This window comes from Pelophylax lessonae, assembly GCF_965119305.1.
Source record: "Pelophylax lessonae genome assembly, chromosome: 7".
NCBI lineage: Eukaryota > Metazoa > Chordata > Amphibia > Anura > Ranidae > Pelophylax > Pelophylax lessonae.
In genome coordinates, this window is record NC_138774.1 from 179,451,352 (window position 1) to 179,470,332 (window position 18,981).

The 18,981-nt window shown below is 45.6% G+C and overlaps 1 protein-coding gene across 8 annotated transcripts in view; it reads right to left on the minus strand.

Moving 5' to 3' along the window:
• VAV2 (vav guanine nucleotide exchange factor 2) overlaps positions 1–18,981 on the minus strand; it is a 480,427-nt gene that overhangs the window by 165,781 nt on the left and 295,665 nt on the right. For all 8 annotated transcript variants that reach the window (XM_082264462.1, XM_082264465.1, XM_082264464.1 and 5 more), the window contains exon 5: positions 1,469–1,565. In XM_082264462.1, coding sequence (XP_082120588.1) covers positions 1,469–1,565 — 97 coding nt within the window. The remainder of the gene's footprint in view (positions 1–1,468; positions 1,566–18,981) is intronic.

Here is an 18,981-nt window from a genome sequence, read left to right on the forward strand (position 1 = left end):
GCGACCACTGCAGTGTTGCACTGAGACATTAATTGCAGCATGTCAGAATGTATAGCAGAGCGCAGTGAAAGCATCATGTCCCTTAACATAGAGGCCATCACAGGCTGGTCCCCTGCAGGTAAAGCTGCCATAGTCTGCTGGAATTCCAGGGTGTCATTGATGGTAATGCCTTGTGATGGGGCTGCGGCGGCATGGTCCGTCTTTTGCTTGGATTTCACCGGGCTATTGGACTGTGAGGTCGGGGTAGACTGTGGTAGGTGGCCCACCTCGTTGTTTTGCGTGCCCGAGGGATTCCCACTGTCTCTGGAGCCCGGGGAAGACAAGTGCTGGGGCTGTGAGGTGCGTGGCGGGCCGGCGCCATCTTGGCTGCGCGGCCTAACGTTCGGGGTGAAGAAGTTTAACATCTTACCCGGCTTTCCACGATCTTTCCGTTTGTGGGACATGTCCGGTAGGTGCTCGTAGGTGTCCGGAGTGTAGTTTCGGTGCTCTGGAGTGACCCTCTCCGTTGTAGTTTGCTCCGGTCTGTCTGCGTGGCGAGGAGCTGCAGGCTCAAGCTGCCATTCACCTCGCTAGCCGGCCCCGCCCCCATCAGTTTACTCTCTTAAGAATTATATCAGCTTGTTATAAAAAGGGAATGGCTATCTGTTCTGCTGACCATGCTATTATAAGACAAATCAGTCTATGACGGTACAATGAGTGATTGATGTTAGTACCTGTGCGGGTTGTTACCATTCCATTTACAATAGAGGAAAACTTTCAGAATACTAATAATTATTAATGAGCAGATCTTCATTTGCTGATCTGCATGTTTTACAGTAAATGACTGCTAAATGCCATCAGACATTTTAAAACCAATAATTAGGATAATGAATATCTCCATCTCCATCAGCTTGCTAGGAGTTGTAGTTCAAGTACAGTTGGCAGCTGCAAGTTGAAATAACTTCCTTCTAAGAGATGTAAGTGCTGCTGTGCCTGCGGCAAGGACCCTGACAAGCGAATGGACAGTTCTGTCGGAGAAGATTTGGCGTACAGACACGTCCGATGCGGGGAGTCAGCATCTCCAGATCTTCATCTTTAACATTTGCCCTTTGCAGCTCCTCTGCGCCTGTCAGGTGCCAGCAGGCAATGTGGATGTGTTCCAGGCAGGGGGCTGCTTTGTTTCCACATGAGTGCAGACATTAACTGTCTGCCCCAGGGCAACTGGAAAAGGAGAACGCAGAGAGATTTGGAGACACACAGCACTAACCCCACTATTTCAATGCTGAAATCGCCAAGGTGCTCAATGACTGTAGAATATGTCAGAGCTATATAAATGCATAATAGTATTAGTGTACAAATGTGGTGGGGACATTGATGGTGTAAGTTTCTCTTGTGCAGACTGATGTGATAGGTTCAGTATTCTCTGTACAGCACTGCTCAATATATCAGAGCTAAATTCAGCATCAAACAATTATTTATAAAATCTCACCATTGGTTGTTGGTTCTCCACTTTGATGATGTCTTCGTAAATGTCATCCTCCTCACAAGGTACATCATAAGTGTCATTCTCACCCAAGTCATGCTCACTGAACAGAATGAAAAAGGAGTAAATTAACAAACTTACACTTATATCTTACAATATAACCCCAGACAAAACCTTTCTTTCTTTCTCATATAGTTTGATAAGAGGATGCCCATCTCTGCTGTTATAAAGGCTAACCTGTAATTTTTTTTCCCCTATAAAGACTACACTGTTGATGGAGGATTCCCCTTAGATCTCCAGCTATTCGGTGTGGTCACCCTCAGCCCACAGGAGGCCTGTCTAGCCTGGAAACAACTTTAAGCTCTGGGTTCCCCATGGGGTGCTTCCAGACTCAGTTCTGGTTAACTTAGCTAATAAAGCAGCTGGAAATATTTTTTGCACTTGTACTGTGTCTGGAGATTTAGTTAGTGAGTAGGCTATGCATTAGAAGCGCCCTCATTTTTATTAGTTGCTGGGCACCGATAGTTCCCCATTTTCCCACAGGCTTTGCCATAGTAAGGGTTAACACTGCGGGACTAAGTGCTAACGTCATCTGCTGGGTGAAGGGTTGCATGTGCTCTACATGCTGTATCCCACCACACAGTGTAAAAGGAAGCATCTCCCTGCTGCTGCTCTTGTTGTAAAGTGCCACTTAGAACTTCAACCCTTGATCTGTTTCTGCTGCTGTCTAGACTAACCTTTGATATCTCTGTCCATCTGATCCATTCAAGGACCCTTACTGTGACGGGTACTCACCGTCACTGGGAGTGAAAGACAGATACTTAATGGTTTGCATTGCTTCAAATGGTTCTGTGTTTACAATTATGATAAAGTGTATTGAACTTCAATGTCAGAGACAGGCATAGGCATGCGCGGGGGGTGTGCCAGGTGTGCCTGGGCACACCCTAATCACTACGCTGCAGGATGGAGAGTGGGGAAAGGGACTAGTAAATATGTAATTTACTGGTGCCTTCCTTTTCCAAATGAACATTGTGAACACAACTAGGTTTACTATGCTTCAGTTTGTGAATGAACAGGAAGCCGCTCAGCACAGAGCACTTCCCATTCATTCACTGTCCAATGCAGCTGAGGCTACAGAGAAAGGCATGTGTGTTTGAGCTCTGGGGTGCACACCCTAATGCAATAAGCTGCGCACACCTATGGAGACAGGCTCTCCCTATTGTTTGTGTATTGAGATGTGATGTGGATTCTGTTAAGCCTGTCTGTCCCATTGTTAAATGTTAATGAACTCACATATTGTTTCTGTCCAGATGGCTAGATAATTAGTTCAGGTTAATTCTATTTCTGTATACAATTTCTTCTGCATATGACAATGTAATCAGGCAACCCCTGACCTGTGTGTGGTAATCTGATAAGGAGGGGGAGGTCCATGCTGTATATAAATTCTGTGTGACTGTTCAATAAAGAGGAGATTCCAGTACAAACTAAGTTGTCGGCTAGCTTTGTATGGGGCGGCTGGGAAAATCTGGTATCTATGTTCACGACTGGGAGGAAGCGGTATCCTGACAGAAGTCCACAAGTACAGTGTGGCTTGAGGTTCCGCTACACTTACCTACTGTGATTTGTCTGGGTTTCAAGAGTACTAGAGGTCTTGCTGCTTACCTTCGGCTTGTATGATGCCCAGTTACTCTCTGGCTGCAACCTGTCTGATTCTAGACACGGGGGGCAGTTCCACTGTACTAGATGCCCACAGCTCACTTTCTATAGATCATATGCTACCTGCGAGGGATCAGCTTGTTTCTTCTACAAAAGTGCTGTCGTTTCTACCTTTGGGTCATATAGGACTCCAAAAACCCCAAAGACTTTCTTTACCCCTGCTTTTTCAGATATTTTTCTATGGAAATTGGAAGCACCCTAATAAGTTCTTTGCTCCACCAGAGTACTTGCTGGCCTTGTATCCGTTTAGTGAAGATTTAATTCATAAGTGGTAAGTGCTAACTGTGGATATGGCTGTATCTCCCTTACCAAGGTGACTGCCTTTATGGACCCATTTAATAATCGTTCTGTAGGCAGCAGTATAACCCAACGGCTTAAGGCTTCCTGTACCCTCGATAAACTCAAAGAAAATGATTTACTGTGAGTACAAAAACTTAACTTTCATTTTTCAATGGAGTTGGGAAGGGTAATATCCAATCAGATTTTACTCCTTTCTTGTGCCCACTGGAGATATTCCTTCCCACTTCCTGTCCCACTGACCACCTGTCAGGCCCAGTCACCCAAGGTGACAACAGAACAGGAAGAAAAAGGGGAAACTGACTGATTGTACTCTCTGCTGTCAATCAGCATGAATGCCTTTTCTCCTTGTAAAATACACAGCCCAAGACCCAACACTGTCTCAAAATGTGCCTGTGTCCACCTTCTTTATTACATCAAATTGATTTCTTTAAAAAAACATAAAACACAGATATAAAACAAGGAAGAGTGGTCATACATGTCTTTTAAATTTGTTTTTAATTCTTACACATAAGCCTAACCATTAGATTCATTCATAACAGATCTTAAAACTGCTGCTTGAATGCAATGTGTCCCTGATGATAATGCCAACACACAAATCAAATTCATAACAGCCTTTTAGAAGTTACACAACATAGTAAAACTGTTCTTAACACAAACTTGTGCATCTTGGCCAATCAAAGCCTAAGTTATGAGCTATGATCGGGGCTTTGATTGGCAAAAAGGCATACGTTTGAGCATAGAGAAATGTTTTATTCGGTTATGTACGGGATACAATATTATATATTCAGGGGGTGTGCTAGCATTTTAGGCTAAGTTTGAATTATACTGAAAAAGCAGCGCTGCCATGCACCTTTCCTTGTGGCTGAATCTGTTATTTCTGACCCAGGTGAGCTGTTCTTATCATCTGTTGCATTGTGTCCCAGGCAGTACTGCCACCCTACAAGAAGGACAAGAACCATAGAGGAACCCACCCAATACCCATAATTTTAACAGGTTTGAATCGCAATGCAAAGCCCAGGAATGGCTTTTTTATTATTATTCCAGAATACTGCAGCTATTCTGGAAAAAAGTTGGACTGAACAAGGATAGGCCTCCTCTATCAGAAATGGCTGTTCTTTTCTGAAGTTGCACTAGTGTAATATTACCAGTAATATTTGGGACTGCCACCCCTGGCTGTCTGAGCTTTTGTTAGTGCAAATATTTCTTGAAGAAGACAGTTTGCGCCCTCAGGATGTTTGTGTGGATGCAGGACTCCCAGGATGCCCACAGCAAAGCTTACACAAAGGGACATCCCCTTTTCTTTGTGCACCTGTGCCCCGCACACAATCTGCATTCACTTGGCATCTGCCAGGAGTGTGGGCTAGGCTGGCATAAGACAAAAAGGTAGAATACATAAAAGCAGGGACCAATCGAGCACTGCAATTTAAAGCCTACCTTTTTACAGATTACCAGCCACCACACTGCACAGGACTTGGACCATGTGCAAACAAAAGCTGAAAGTATCAAAATTACAGAACTTACAATTGAACAATATTGTCTACTAATATTTACAATAATAGCATTATCCGTATAAGAATTAACAAGACAGCAGAATGGCAATGGGAGTAAATGTAAGGAGTAAATTTGAGGCAAATGCAAAAACAATTAATAACAAAAAAAGGCTTAGGTTTGCACCTCCTAATGGTGGCCAGGAGTGGATGGCGAAACATCACACAGCAGGCTGGTACAGTATGTGTGAGATAATCTGCCACCACCCTGAAGCAAAGAGTTCATGAAATTGGTACAGAGACCAGATTAAAAAAAAAAATGGTTGGTGCCATCACCTAGGGGAACCATGGTTATTACCCAGTAAACCGTAACAGTGATTTCACAAGAAAAAGTAATATCAAGATAGCATATTCCCCACCCCACCCCCTTCTTACTGCAGCAAATACATGCTGCTTCTACCAACAACTCTGAAAAAGCTGCAGAGTGATATTGGCTCATCCAAGATTCTCCGAATGCTCCTCTATGCAATACACTTTGTTTTCCTTTGCATAAAAGAAATAAACACTGTTTAACGACTTTCTCTACAACTTTTGTATTTACCCTAAAATCTTGCTCTAAATCCATGGAGGGACACAGCAAACCAGTACCAAAGCAAAAATACACAATGAGGTGGAACTTAAGAGCCTCAGTGGACTCCAACAAAAATGTTATGGTAAGTAAAAAAAAAAAAATCATATTTTCTTTCTCATCCTTTGAGAGATACGGGAATTCAGATACAGCTGGCACCACAAAAGCTGTCCAACCGAATTGTGAGCAACCAACAGGCCCAAGAATAGTCTGGAAACTTTCTGAAACATAGAACTGCCTGAAGTACCACTGCTCAAATCTGAACAAGTGATGAGAAGTCCCCCTGCAAAACAATGGAAACAGCCAATGACTAGCAAGAAGCTGAGAAACTAAACAAACCCACCATAACGGATGGAACAACATAAGTACATGCTAAGAAAAAACTAGATCATCAATAGGATGTGATGAACAGAATAAAAAACACTGGACTACGTCCACAGGAGAACCTTCAGTATGAACCTTGGAGAAAAACAGGTTACAGCCAGTCTACAAATGAATGCTCAAGCCTTACACCAACCCTTAAAATTCAGGGAAGTAAGTTACAAAAGAAAATAGAGATCTGGAGAATGTGACAATTACTACAGCATATTATCCCAATAGAATAGCGAGTGACCCCTAGCACTTGTAGTGAACTCAAGGGTACAAACCAACTATGAAGTAGGCCTGACTGAAAGGAGGAGATAGAGTGTACCAGAGGTACCCCTATGAAAGTAGGCAGGGATATAAAAGGTAGACCACAGGTACAAGGGGACACAAGAGAAAAACAAGATGATAGGCAAAACTATCTACATTAACACCTGAAGTGCCACTGTGGTCGCACAGAGGAACAATTCTCTGGACATACTGACAAGGCCTCTGGATGTACTCTAGACCTGAATATACTTTGCAGTGTGTAGTTGCACAAACCTATTAGTGAGGAGCAGCTAAAGAATATGTTAGATACAAGGGGTTAGCCTGTGAGCTAAAAGAGGTCTCTTGTGCACCTAAATGCCAGGGGGGCAAACACCCAAGAAACAGTCCGAATGTAAAACAGCCCCCATCTTAATGCAGAAGCCTTTTCAGTGGCTACCACATCTTGCTTCGGACTCTAGGGCTGAATGTGGGTTAGGCTCTGATGTCATACAAGTACCTGCTGCCAAAGTAGATAAAGAAAAAGTATGGGATTTCTCTGAGCCTTCCATAGATCTCCTGCAAGAGGACTCTGGCTATCCGAGGCATGGCCATGGAGGGTGTCAAGAGCAGGTCCGAAGAGACAATATCCCTCAAAGGCTAAAGAAGTCAGATATTTCTTAGACAGATCATCGGTGTCCCTATGATGTAGCCAGACTGTTCTACAGATATATCAGTCCCATGCAAGACACAAGTTTAAGAGAGAATGGTGTTGCCAGATCTATATTAACCCAAAAACTTATTTAATCCCCATAATGCGCTGCAATCAGGTGGTGCTAACTGCGTGGCCCTAATTAACCCAATGGGAGAGTTTACCAGCAGCCCAAGCTAAAAAAGCCATGGCATGTGAACAGACCCCTCCAGCTGTTACTTGACAGTTTGGGTGGGAAGCCGGGGGACACAAAACCACAGCTCAGCCCTGGTGCAGGAGATAGAGTAAGCGTGCCCGGAAGGACTGCCCTTCAACAAATTCTTGTGGTGAAACGGCCGTAAGTAGCATCTGAGTAGCTTAACCACATTTCCTGTGGCAGGGTGGCACGGGCAGGCTTATTATCACTGTATTAGTGCCACTAATAATGTTAGTGTCAGTCAGTGTACATCCAAGCCAGCATCAGCTAGCACTAGGTTGCCTACCACACTATCACAGTCCCACTAGCAGTCACTGATCACCATGGCTATATCATCATTGCTGCATGAATTCGAATACATATACCATCGTTTGTAAACACTATAACTTTCACACAAACCAATTAATATACACTTATAGGGAATTTTCTTTTTTACCAAAGAGATGTAGCAGCATACATTTTGGTCTAAATGTATGAGGAAATTAGATTTTTTTTTTTTATTGGATATCTTTTAAAACTAAAAGTAGAAAAAATGGATTTTTGTAAAATCTTACCGTAAAATCCTTTTCTCTTAGCTCATTGACAGACGTAGTCCTCGGTGATACAGCACCTTCGGGTTATGTTGCCTCCACAGGAGCAGGACTAGACAGGAAATAAAATGCTCTGGCCACACCCCAGGGGCAGTCCCCGAGGGTATATCCTCTCTCTCTCTGCCACAGCAAATAAGTTATGTCACAAAAGCAGTGTTTAGAGAATTTAACCCAACCCAACTCAAAAACAGAGGGGCGGGTACTACGTCTGTCAATGAGCTAAGAGAAAAGGATTTTACGGTAAGATTTTACAAAAATCCATTTTTCTCTATCGCTCATTGACAGACGTAGTCCTCGGTGATACAGCACCTTCGGGACGTCCCAGAGCAGTATCACAAATGAGGGGTGGGAAAAATGGAAATCAAATTCAAACCTAGAAGGCCCAACCAGTGCCAACTAGAAGTTTACAATGCTCATCCCTAATGATGAGACTCAACAAAAAAATTTTTCAACAGAAAAAAAAAACCCTCGAGGTAGACCACCGGTCTCCTCAAATTGCGGCCTTCAGCACTTTGCGGCCAAAAGAGGCATCCGCCGATGCCATCACATCAATTTTATAAAATTTTGTAAAGGTATGTACCGACGACCAGGTGGCCGCCTTACATACCTGGACCACTGACTCCTGATGGCGAAAGGCCCAGGAAGTACTGAGCGCTCGAGTGGAGTGCGCCCTAACAGGGAACGGAGGACTCTGACCCTTAATAGAATAAGCCTGTACCACCGTCTGTCTAATCCATTTGGCAATAGTCGCGGCAGATGCAGGCAACCCCTTTCTGGGGCCATCCGTGATCACAAAAAGTTAATCCGTCTTACGGAATGATTCCGTAGCTTTCAGGTATACCCTGATTGCCCGAACCACATCCAAGGAATGCAACGCATGTTCCCGATGATGATTGGGCTGAGGACACAAGGAAGGTAGTACAATATCTTCATTCAGATGAAAATCTGAAACCACCTTAGGAAGAAAGGATGGCTTAGGATGAAGTACTACCTTATCCCTATGAATCACTAGGTATGGGGACTGGCATGATAATGCAGCCAGTTCTGACACCCTGCGAGCAGAAGTGATAGCCACCAAGAAGGCCACCTTCTGGGATAAAGTAAGCAAGGGAATCTCCCTGATGTTTTCAAAGGGAGGTTTCTGTAGAACCGACAAAACTAAATTAAAATCCCAGGGCGGTAAGGGCGTGCGGACTGGTGGAGCCAGGTGCCGCACCCCCTGGATGAAATTCCGCACCAAGGACTTGGTAGCTAAAGGTTTCTAAAAGAAGATTGCTAATGCTGAAACTTGACCCTTGATGGTGCTCAAGGCTAGTTTCTGCTCAACCCCTTTTTGCAAAAAGGCCAATATTCGAGTCACCGAATAGGTACGTGGAGGAAATCCTAAAGATTCGCACCACGCGATATAAGTCTTCCATGTGTGATAATAGACTCTGCTGGAAGTCGCTTTCCTTGCTTTAATAAGGGTAGGAATGACTGAAGCTGACAACCCTCTGTCCTTCAGTACTTGGGTCTCAATGGCCAGGCCATTAAAACCAGCGACTGTAAAGCACGATGGTAGATTGGTCCTTGAGACCACAGACACTCCCTGAGACGAAGTTCCCACGGAACGTCTGCGACTAGCATGTCCAAGTCGGCCAGGCCGGCTAGACGAGGCCAGCCTCGAATTTCTAGGACCACTGGCGCTGACTGGATCTGAACCAGGCGTCCCTAGAGTTATCTGGCCCCGACCATCCGAGAAAGTCTGGTCGTTTTCTGTTCCCACACATTTATCAGATACCTGATTCCTTTTAGGAACGGTGATCTTTTCTGGTTGAACCTCAGGGACGGAAGTCACCTGGCTAGAGGCTTCTTGGTCTGTCTGGTCAACCAGATCCGATTCCTGTGGGGAATAGAGACTAATCTTAGGAAAAGGTAAAGGAAAAGATCTATTCAGGGAATGGTGACTACCGCTCCCTGTAGTACTTAAATGTTGGAAGGGAAGAATCGCACCGGTAGTAGTAGTCGATGCTCGATCTAATGTCCTGAATACCGGTGAAAACGTCCCCCCACCCTCAACCCGGGTGGGGGCGCTCCTTCAGGCTGTGTAATCCTTTGCTTCGGGTTTGGCTGAGTCGGTCCTCTGTTTGTCCGACCAGCCTTTCTTGAACCCTCCTGGAGGAGTCTTGCCTTTCCCGCTTGTTCCAGCCGGGCGTACGAACCCTTTATAGGCGGTAAAGAAAGGTCCTCGCTTGTTGCGAGGTCCCTTAGCTTTAGCAGCCTGTGGCAAGAAAGTGCTCTTGCCCCCAGTGGCGTCCTTAATAATTTCATCTAGGGTGGCCCCAAATAGGCGATTCCCCTGAAAGGGGAGATTCGTCAAGGTCTTTTTGGAACCTAGGTCAGCTGACCAGCATTTTAACCACAGCACACGTCTGAGGATTACCGCTGACATAGATGCATGCCCTAATAGGGGGGTAGCATCCAAGGCTGCGTCACAGACAAACTGTAGCCCTTGTATAATCTGTTCCATCAAATCAGATGTTCCCTGGGGGATATCTTTTCCCCTTAGGTCTTGGCGTACCAATCTCGCCCATTCCGTTAGTGTCTGGGAAACTAGACCAATAACAATTACTGGTCTAAATGCTGACCCTATCAGGGAGAAGATAGTGCGGGACTCCGCTTCCCTCTTTCGATCCACCGGATCCTTAAAGGACGAAGTGTCCTCCACTGGGATAACCGTGGCTTTATTCAGCCTGGAAATAGGTGGATCCACCACTGGTGGTACCGTCCATTTCTTAATGATGGATTCCTCAAACGGATAGCGTCTAGCAATACGCTTGGAAATAGTAAAAAGTACGCTTAGAATGCTCCCATTCTCCTTTAATTTTATTACCAAAACACTTGGGTACAGGAAAAAACTTCACCGTTTTAATGGGCTTGTTAGTACCAAAGGGAATCTCTGTTTCAGTTGCCTCTGCCGGTGAAACCTCAAGTCTTAAGGTTTCCCGCACCGCTACAACTAGTGCGTCCACCAATGCTTCTTCCTGAATTATAGCAGGAGAAAGAACGTCCTCCTCACTGTCTGAGGGAGCTTTACCTGAGATAACAGCCCTTGCAGAGGGACCTGCAGCTGCAGTGACCATCTCTGAATCTGAGTCAGAGGTGTCAGATAATATAGGGGTAGGCGGGGGTCGCTTTCTTGACCCCCGTCCCTGACAGGCTGCCTCCACCCGAGCCACCAAAGACTCCAAAACTGCTGTAAATGCATCCATACTCTGTGCACCGGCAGGTCCCGTGGCCCCCTCGAGGGAAACAGGTGGGGGTATTTGTGTGGCAGGGTCCATGATTATTCCAGTAATTTCCCGGAAAATACAATTCAAATTTAAATAAAAAACTTTTTTTTTTTTTTTTTTCAGACCCCCAGCGCCACAAAAGCCCCTCAGTGTTACCTGCTAGGGATCCCTATCGATCGAGAGAGAGAGAGAGATAGACCCCCAGGCTCACCACTTGATGCTCAGAGTTCACTGCAACAGGTTACAGCGCTGTGTTCACAAACAGGAAGTCTTTTGGCTGGCTGCCCAGTAAGAAAGGAGGCGGCTCCGCCCCTCTGCACGCCTTCCGGCGCCTCCCCTAGCTCCACGAGGTGTTTGGATCACCTCAAACATGGCCGCCCCCATGCTGGAGACACGAGGCTACGCCAAAATGGCGGCCTCGTGCGATCTAGCAAACAATGGCGGCGGTTAGTACCGAATAGCGGCGTGACTGCAGAGCATCACAACACCTTCTCTACATGGGGATTTAGCCTGGTCGGCGGTACCGGCCCTGGCGGACCGCATGGCCGTTCGGAAGGCCTGCTATCGCTGGAGACTTGACTAGGAAAGCAGTCTACATGTCCGTGGCTACTGACTGGTAGGATACTTATATTATCACAGTAAGATACCCATACTGCCACTAATTACAATCTTTTTTAACATGTTTACAATTAGATTGTCAGCTCCCAAACCAAGCCTCCTGGCTTTTTGCACATAAAATCACACTCAAAGTAGGGGGATCTGTGCCATGTTATAGGATAGAGGGGAACTCATCCTTACCATACAGAGAGGGGCCCGCGTTCACCACAAGACCCGTCAGGGGAAAAGGGGGAACATGCTACTCACCATACCGGAACCAGGCGGGCACCAACTCCTGACAGTACCCCTCTCCACCGGGGCGGGAGGGCTGTCGACCAATACGGACGCCGTGACTCATGGTCCTTGGCGTTTCAGCGAGACGTTTAACTCGCGGGGTCAGTCCCTCCAGTGGGACTATGTCGCGGCCGACCCAGCGCGGAGCTATGGCCTGCACGCGCTCGTAGGCTGAACTGGGGTGACCACCGGATCTCAACATCCAGCCCGTCGCCCAGTTCAGCTTTCTTGCTTGAAGATCTCACAGGAACACTGGAGAAAAAAGCTGTCTAAAAAAATCTTTTTAAGAAAAAAATCCTGCCAGGACCGAAGATCCCAGCAAGGTATCTAGGTCCTTACTCCTGACTAGACAGAAAAAAACTGGATTTGCTGTGGCAGAGAGAGAGAGGATATACCCTCGGGGACTGCCCCTGGGGTGTGGCCAGAGCATTTTATTTCCTGTCTAGTCCTGCTCCTGTGGAGGCAACATAACCCGAAGGTGCTGTATCACCGAGGACTACGTCTGTCAATGAGCGATAGAGAAATATTGTTTTTTCCCCCAAAAAGTACGGTCTTTTTATTTATATAATAAAAAAATAAAAACCCAGTGGTGATCAAATACTACCAAAAGAAAGCTCTATTTGTGAGAAAAAAATGATATAAATTAAACTTGCGTACAGTGTTGCATGACTGCACAAATGCCAGGTAAAGTAGCGCAATGCTGAATAGCAAAAATGCTCTGGTCATGTAGGGTTACCTTTTGGAGATCAAGTAGTTAAAGGGGTCTAGGAAGTATTAATGTGTGTGACCAGTGATGTGAAGTAAAACCCGGTCATCCAAATGAAACTGAGCTCTAAATGGTTGAATTATAGCGCCAAGTTTGAAAAATTTGCACTGTGAAGTGAAATCACTCCAAATATAGCCCTGTTTACAACAATAAACAGTCAAAGAGCAACGGTGACCCTGTTTTTCCTGTTCTTGACACTAGACTGTATATAAAGTCTAGGCTTCCCCTGTCACGGTGGGCATATCCCTGAAGGGATCGTCAAGGACTGGGTTCTGTAGCAATGGACCACAGCCCTGAAACTGTTTAGCACCCTGCCACTAACTCAACTTATTGCACAAAGTGCCAAGGTGAGCGTCCCAGGGTAGGCTCCAGGCACAGATCCCAAGGTTTTATTGAAGTTGCATGGAAGACAGTGAGGGCTGATTAAAGAATTTGACTAGAAAAAAAAAACTATGGACATAATGGGGTAGAGTCACAAGGAAAGCTTGCCAGTGTCCAATCATCTGAAGTTATAAGCCTATAACCCATGGTGCATAAGTTGCCTGTGCCTTGTAGTCTATGATTTACAGTATATACAATTAACTATTGCAAGCCAGCCTTCTAGAATGTAATAGCTGTCCTTCAAATACCAGAGAGGCATAGAACATTTGTGCTCTGGGCCATCTTTACACACTTTGGATATTTGTTGAGTTCATAGTGTGGCAAACTGTGTACATATCTCCAGTTTATGTGAGAACAGAAAGATGAATTAGATCAATGTCCATCACTGGCCATACATAGTTCATGGATTTTTGCCTTAATGCCAGTCCGATATACAAGGCAAAGGATGCTGCCATCTGTTGGCTCTGCTGCATCTATAATTGGAAGTGGCTTTTCTCAGACAGCCATCTGTGTTGCCAGCACCAAGCAGAACCTTCCTTCCCAAGGGAGCCCAGGGCTGACAGCACTGCACCCTGGAAGTGGTACTGGGAAAAGGCGGACCACCACATATGAATCATAAAGGCTGCTATATTACCATGTTAGATTCACGTTTTAAAATCCTGAGAGCTCAGATTTTATCATGCTAATCACCTGCAGAGGCTTGTAGTGACATTGCAGACCCTAACCTGTCTAAGGAGGCAGAAGATGTCACTGTAAATTGCAGTGCAGTCTCTGAAATGTGCTATTCCTGCTTTGCCAAACCTTTATTAACTACTTGAAGACCAACATGGTAAACCAACTTCTTGTCCAGGCCACTTTTTAGTTTTCATCACTGTGATTATTTTCACTGCCAATTACTTAGTCATACAACACTGTACCCAAGTTAATTTTGTTTAATTTTGTTTTAGATTGATAGAGCTTTCTTTTGGTGGTGTTTATTCATCGCTGGAGTTTTTTTTTTTTTACTAATGAAAAAAGACTTACAATTTGGGGAAAAAATCGTTCCCTTAGCTTCTGCGCTGAAACTTTGCAATTTAATAATCTTTCTTCATAAATTTAGGCTAAAATATATTTTGCTATATTTCTTTGATAAAAATAAATAAATCCGTAATTATTTAGGCTGTGTTACAGTTATAGAGTCTACCTACTATAGTAGGGATAGACCGATATGTTTTTTTCAGGGCAGATACTGATACCGATATTTTGGTCACAAAGTATCGGTATCGGCCAATATTTTGTACATTAAAGTTTTGAAAAATAAAGACAATTTTTGACACAAATCTGGTACTGAACATGGTAATGTTTGTTTATTAACATTTTTAACATGAAAAGGTGCATTCTTCACACCTTACCTGCATGAAAACTGATAGGAAAACCGCACAGCTTTCACTTGCAGGTACATCAGTTTCACATCATGTGAACGAACGAGTCCTAGAAGAGTCCTAGACAACTGTGAAAAATAAAGTGCTGAGAAGATAATAACTAAAGGCTTCCCAAAACAAAATTTACATAAACTGCTGCAGTAGTGCACTCACTGTCTGCAATGATTAAATCTAGTAGCTGCAGTGCAAAAGACAGTGGACTGGACACTAGTACTACTCACTTTCAATACTCCTAGTTAAGTAGAACAATATTATAGAGCAGAAAGCATAACATTTAGGCATGTTCACCAGTTAAACGGCTTCTGTTTTTTTCATATATTGCTGCCACTTCACTAAAAATACGCTCACTTGGTACCGAGGAAGGAGGAGCAGAAAGTTATCTTCTAGAATGAGAAGCAAGTCTTTTGTAGCGTGCCTCATTTTCTTTCCACCACTGGAGAGGTTCACCACTTCTTCTGTCAATTACTGGTTCCTTCAAATAGAGATAAAGTTCATCATCCAGGGTCATTATTGCAGATTCAGAAGTATCCTCTGCATGAGAACCCAAAAAAAACCAAAAAAACACTGTCCGTTGTCTTTTTGGACATTCTGCTCTTCCAGATGGCTGGCTAGCACCCTGTGGTAGGTGGCTGGCTGGCACCCTGTGGTGGGTGGCTGGCTGACACCCTGTGGTGGGTGGCTGGCTGGCTGACACCCTGTGGTGGGTGGCTGGCTGGCTGACACCCTGTGGTGGGTGGCTGGCTGGCTGACACCCTGTGGTGGGTGGCTGGCTGGCTGACACCCTGTGGTGGGTGGCTGGCTGGCTGACACCCTGTGGTGGGTGGCTTGGTGGCTGACACCCTGTGGTGGGTGGCTTGGTGGCTGACACCCTGTGGTGGGTGGCTTGGTGGCTGACACCCTGTGGTGGGTGGCTTGGTGGCTGACACCCTGTGGTGGGTGGCTTGGTGGCTGGCACCCTGTGGTGGGTGGCTTGGTGGCTGGCACCCTGTGGTGGGTGGCTTGGTGGCTGGCACCCTGTGGTGGGTGGCTTGGTGGCTGGCACCCTGTGGTGGGTGGCTTGGTGGCTGGCACCCTGTGGTGGGTGGCTGGCTTGCTGGCACCCTGTGGTGGGTGGCTGGCTTGCAGGCACCCTGTGGAGGGTGGCTGGCTTGCAGGCACCCTGTGGAGGGTGGCTGGCTTGCAGGCACCCTGTGGAGGGTGGCTGGCTTGCAGGCACCCTGTGGAGGGTAGGTGGATGGCTGGCTGTCTGGCACCCTGTGGTGGGTGGGTGGATGGCTGGCACACTGTCGTGGGTGGATGGCTGGCACACTGTGGTGGGTGGATGGCTGGCACACTGTGGTGGGTGGATGGCTGGCTGGCACCCTGTGGTGGTGGCTGGCTGGCACCCTGTGGTGGGTGGCTGGCACCCTGTGGTGGATGGCTGGCTGGCACCCTGTGGTGGATGGCTGGCTGGCACCCTGTGGTGGGTGGCTGGCTGGCACCCTGTGGTGGGTGGCTGGTACAGGGCCTGTGGCTGGCTGGCTGGTACAGTGCCTGTGGGTGGCTGTCACCGGGCTGCTGTGGGTGGGTGTATGGCTGTGTTATACACTCCCGAGAGACTTCTGACTCTAGACGAGGCTGTCCAAGGTGAGGGAGACGGCCTAAGAAGGCAGAAGGTTGGGCCTAGTGCGTGGAGATGCGTGGTGCAACATACGCAGTGACGTCAGGACAATATCAGTAAGTTCCGGGGCTGATACCGATATATCGGAAAAACTTTATATCGGCCCTCTGATAATCAGCTTTGCCAATAATCGGTCGATCCCTATACTATACTATATACATAGGTCATCTATAACATTATGTTCACTGACAGGTAAGTGAATAACATTGATTATCTTGTTGCAATGGCAACAAGAAGGGGGTGGTATATATTGGGCAGCAAGTGAACATGTTTTTCATAAAGCTAAGTGTTGAATGCAGAAAAAGTGACAAGACCTAAATTGTAATGGCTAGACGACTGGATCAGAGCACCTCCAAAATTTCAGCAGTTGTCAGGACTGTATCTTCTGTTGGTCCTTCCCCCTCCCCCCCCCGTCCTCCCTATTTTACTACTACAGTAGAAACAGCCTAACACCTTACATGGGTGCTTAACCTGTGGCCCTCCAGCAGAACTACAACTACCATCATGCCTGTGCCTTTGGGATGCTTGTAACTGTCAGCAGCTTTGCAACAGCTGGAGGGCTGCAGGTTGAGCACTCGCCATTATCCATTAAAAAAGAAAAGCCAGGCAACTAGCATTTTCATAAACTGCTATGGCAGCCTCAAGGTTTCTTCCAACAGATTTTCTTAAAGATAAAAAAAAAAAGAAAAAAAAACCCTCAGAAAGGTTTCCTTCACACGGATGGCTGGGCATTTTAGAAAATATGTGCATGTATGCCGCGCAGCTCACCCAACAGTTGGATTCGCCCTCAGGTTATAAGTCAGGAACTGCGGATCGTGTTGCCCAGAAGGTAGAACATGCTGAGCTGAAATAAAAATCTGAAAGCAGAATGGAGCATCCTGATTTTACAAATGACAAAGAGAGAATTATTTTAAACAACTTGTCAAAAAACTGCTGTAAAAGAAGAAGTTATTAAGTCTTTCTGTTTCACTGCCGTTCCTCAGATCTTCACTCGCTTGAAAAGCTATGCTTGTGGAAGTATCTTCAGTATTCAACAAAATTCCAGGAGTGTGAGATGCTGAGTTCTGTGGATCTATTAGGCAGAGGTAGAACTACAGTATATGGCAGGAAATCTGAAATCCAACACAAGATTCTTCAGCCAGGTGGGTAAGAACTATTTTCTTTACATGTTTTTTCTTTTTTTTTCTCTCAACAGAGTCAACCTAAAGCACTGAAATGGGAGAGACATTGTGCAAAGTTTGGTAAAACATAACCAGTCAGCTGTCAGTTTATTGTAACCACTGCAGTTAGCTGATGAGGGCTGACTGGTTGCTATGAGCTCTTGCAGCTGGTGCAAACCCACTGCTCTGTAAAGTGCCAAATGTATTTTATTTTACCATACATTGCTTTACAATCCTTAGGCCTGAGTCGACGAGCTTTTGTTTGCTCCAAGCTAATTTTGCATCGGTATATAGCTTGAAGCAGGTCAAATGTAGGTCAGAAGGAGAACAAGTTGCAGGTAAAATGGTCAATCAAATTCTGAATGATCTCAAAAGCATTGCAAATAAATGTATTACCAGTTCTATTAGTGCTTATTGCTTTTAAGGAGATAATCAGGAACCAAGCAGCCTGTGGCAATAAGCACCCACCCACTACATTTTCCAGTCTTCTGCAGTAAATAATGAGTCCCAAAGGCTGGTGCAGGATTAGTGGATGAGTAGATAACAGCAGAGTATAGATGTTGGAGAATTAGGAGCCACAAAAAAGCCAGACGATGACTTGATAAACCATTCTCACCCTCCAGCAACTTTAGCAGTGAAAGAGCTCATGCACACTGCAGCTCAAGGCTTTTGAGCTTTTCTTTCTCTGCCTCTAAGGGAGCCAAAAATATTGAGCATTCTGGATCCCATTTGTAAAGCTCATTATTAAGCCATTTTATTTCCCGTTTCTAAGGCTGAGTTCTCACATGTGTGGCAGCGGGTTCGTACCTGGGGTCCAGTGCACCCCTGTTCACTGGTTCAGGTGTGAATCGGGTATGAATTTTTGGCTGAATTTGCACCTGAATTAGACCCAAACACGCACAAGACCCTTGTTTAATCTGGACCGCGGCCCCCCTGGATATGTGTGAACCAGCTCCATTGAGAGGCAGTCACACTTGCATGTAATGCGAATTGGATGCGGGGGAAACCAGCATCCAATTTGCATATGTGTGAACCCAGCCGAAAGCTTGTTGTTATGACACTTTATTTCACAGGAAATATGAATTCCAACAATCTAATTCCTACTTCTAAAACTCGTTAGGTTGTTTTTAGACACCCATTTTTAGATGCCACTAATCCAGGAAGACTTCCTGGGTTTTATGTCTAAAATGTCACCAATAATTGGCTACCCTGATCCTGCTATAATCTGTGATCAAGGAGGAAAAGATTAGTTGAGTTATCCAAAATTTACAATGACAACACCTACAGTTCATAAATGAGCAATGTGCTGTTGCTTTTTCTGTCTTTTCAAATGAAAACAATAATGAATGAAGGCCTCTTGATCCCTTTACGGAAAGAGAGCCTTGACTGATGGGGGCATGGCCAGGGGGCTTAGTTTAAGCAGGCTATATGGGACAAACAATGGATGGAGTCTTGGGTATGGGGTTGGACCTGAGCTCAGTTAAAATACCTTACCCAAGGAATTCTGGGTCTTTATGAAGAACGTGGTTGAAGAGCTGCCATGGGTCGGTATGTGATATGTATGCGTTCCTCGATCATGCGATCGAGGGCGAATACAAATGCACAAAATGTAAGCACATTGTAAGCACTTCCCTGGAAGCTCAGGTCCTGAATCTAGGGAAGCAGCTGGCAACACTGAGCCGAATGTCCATACCGAAGGAGAGCCGGTATCGTACCCGTCAGGCGCAGGC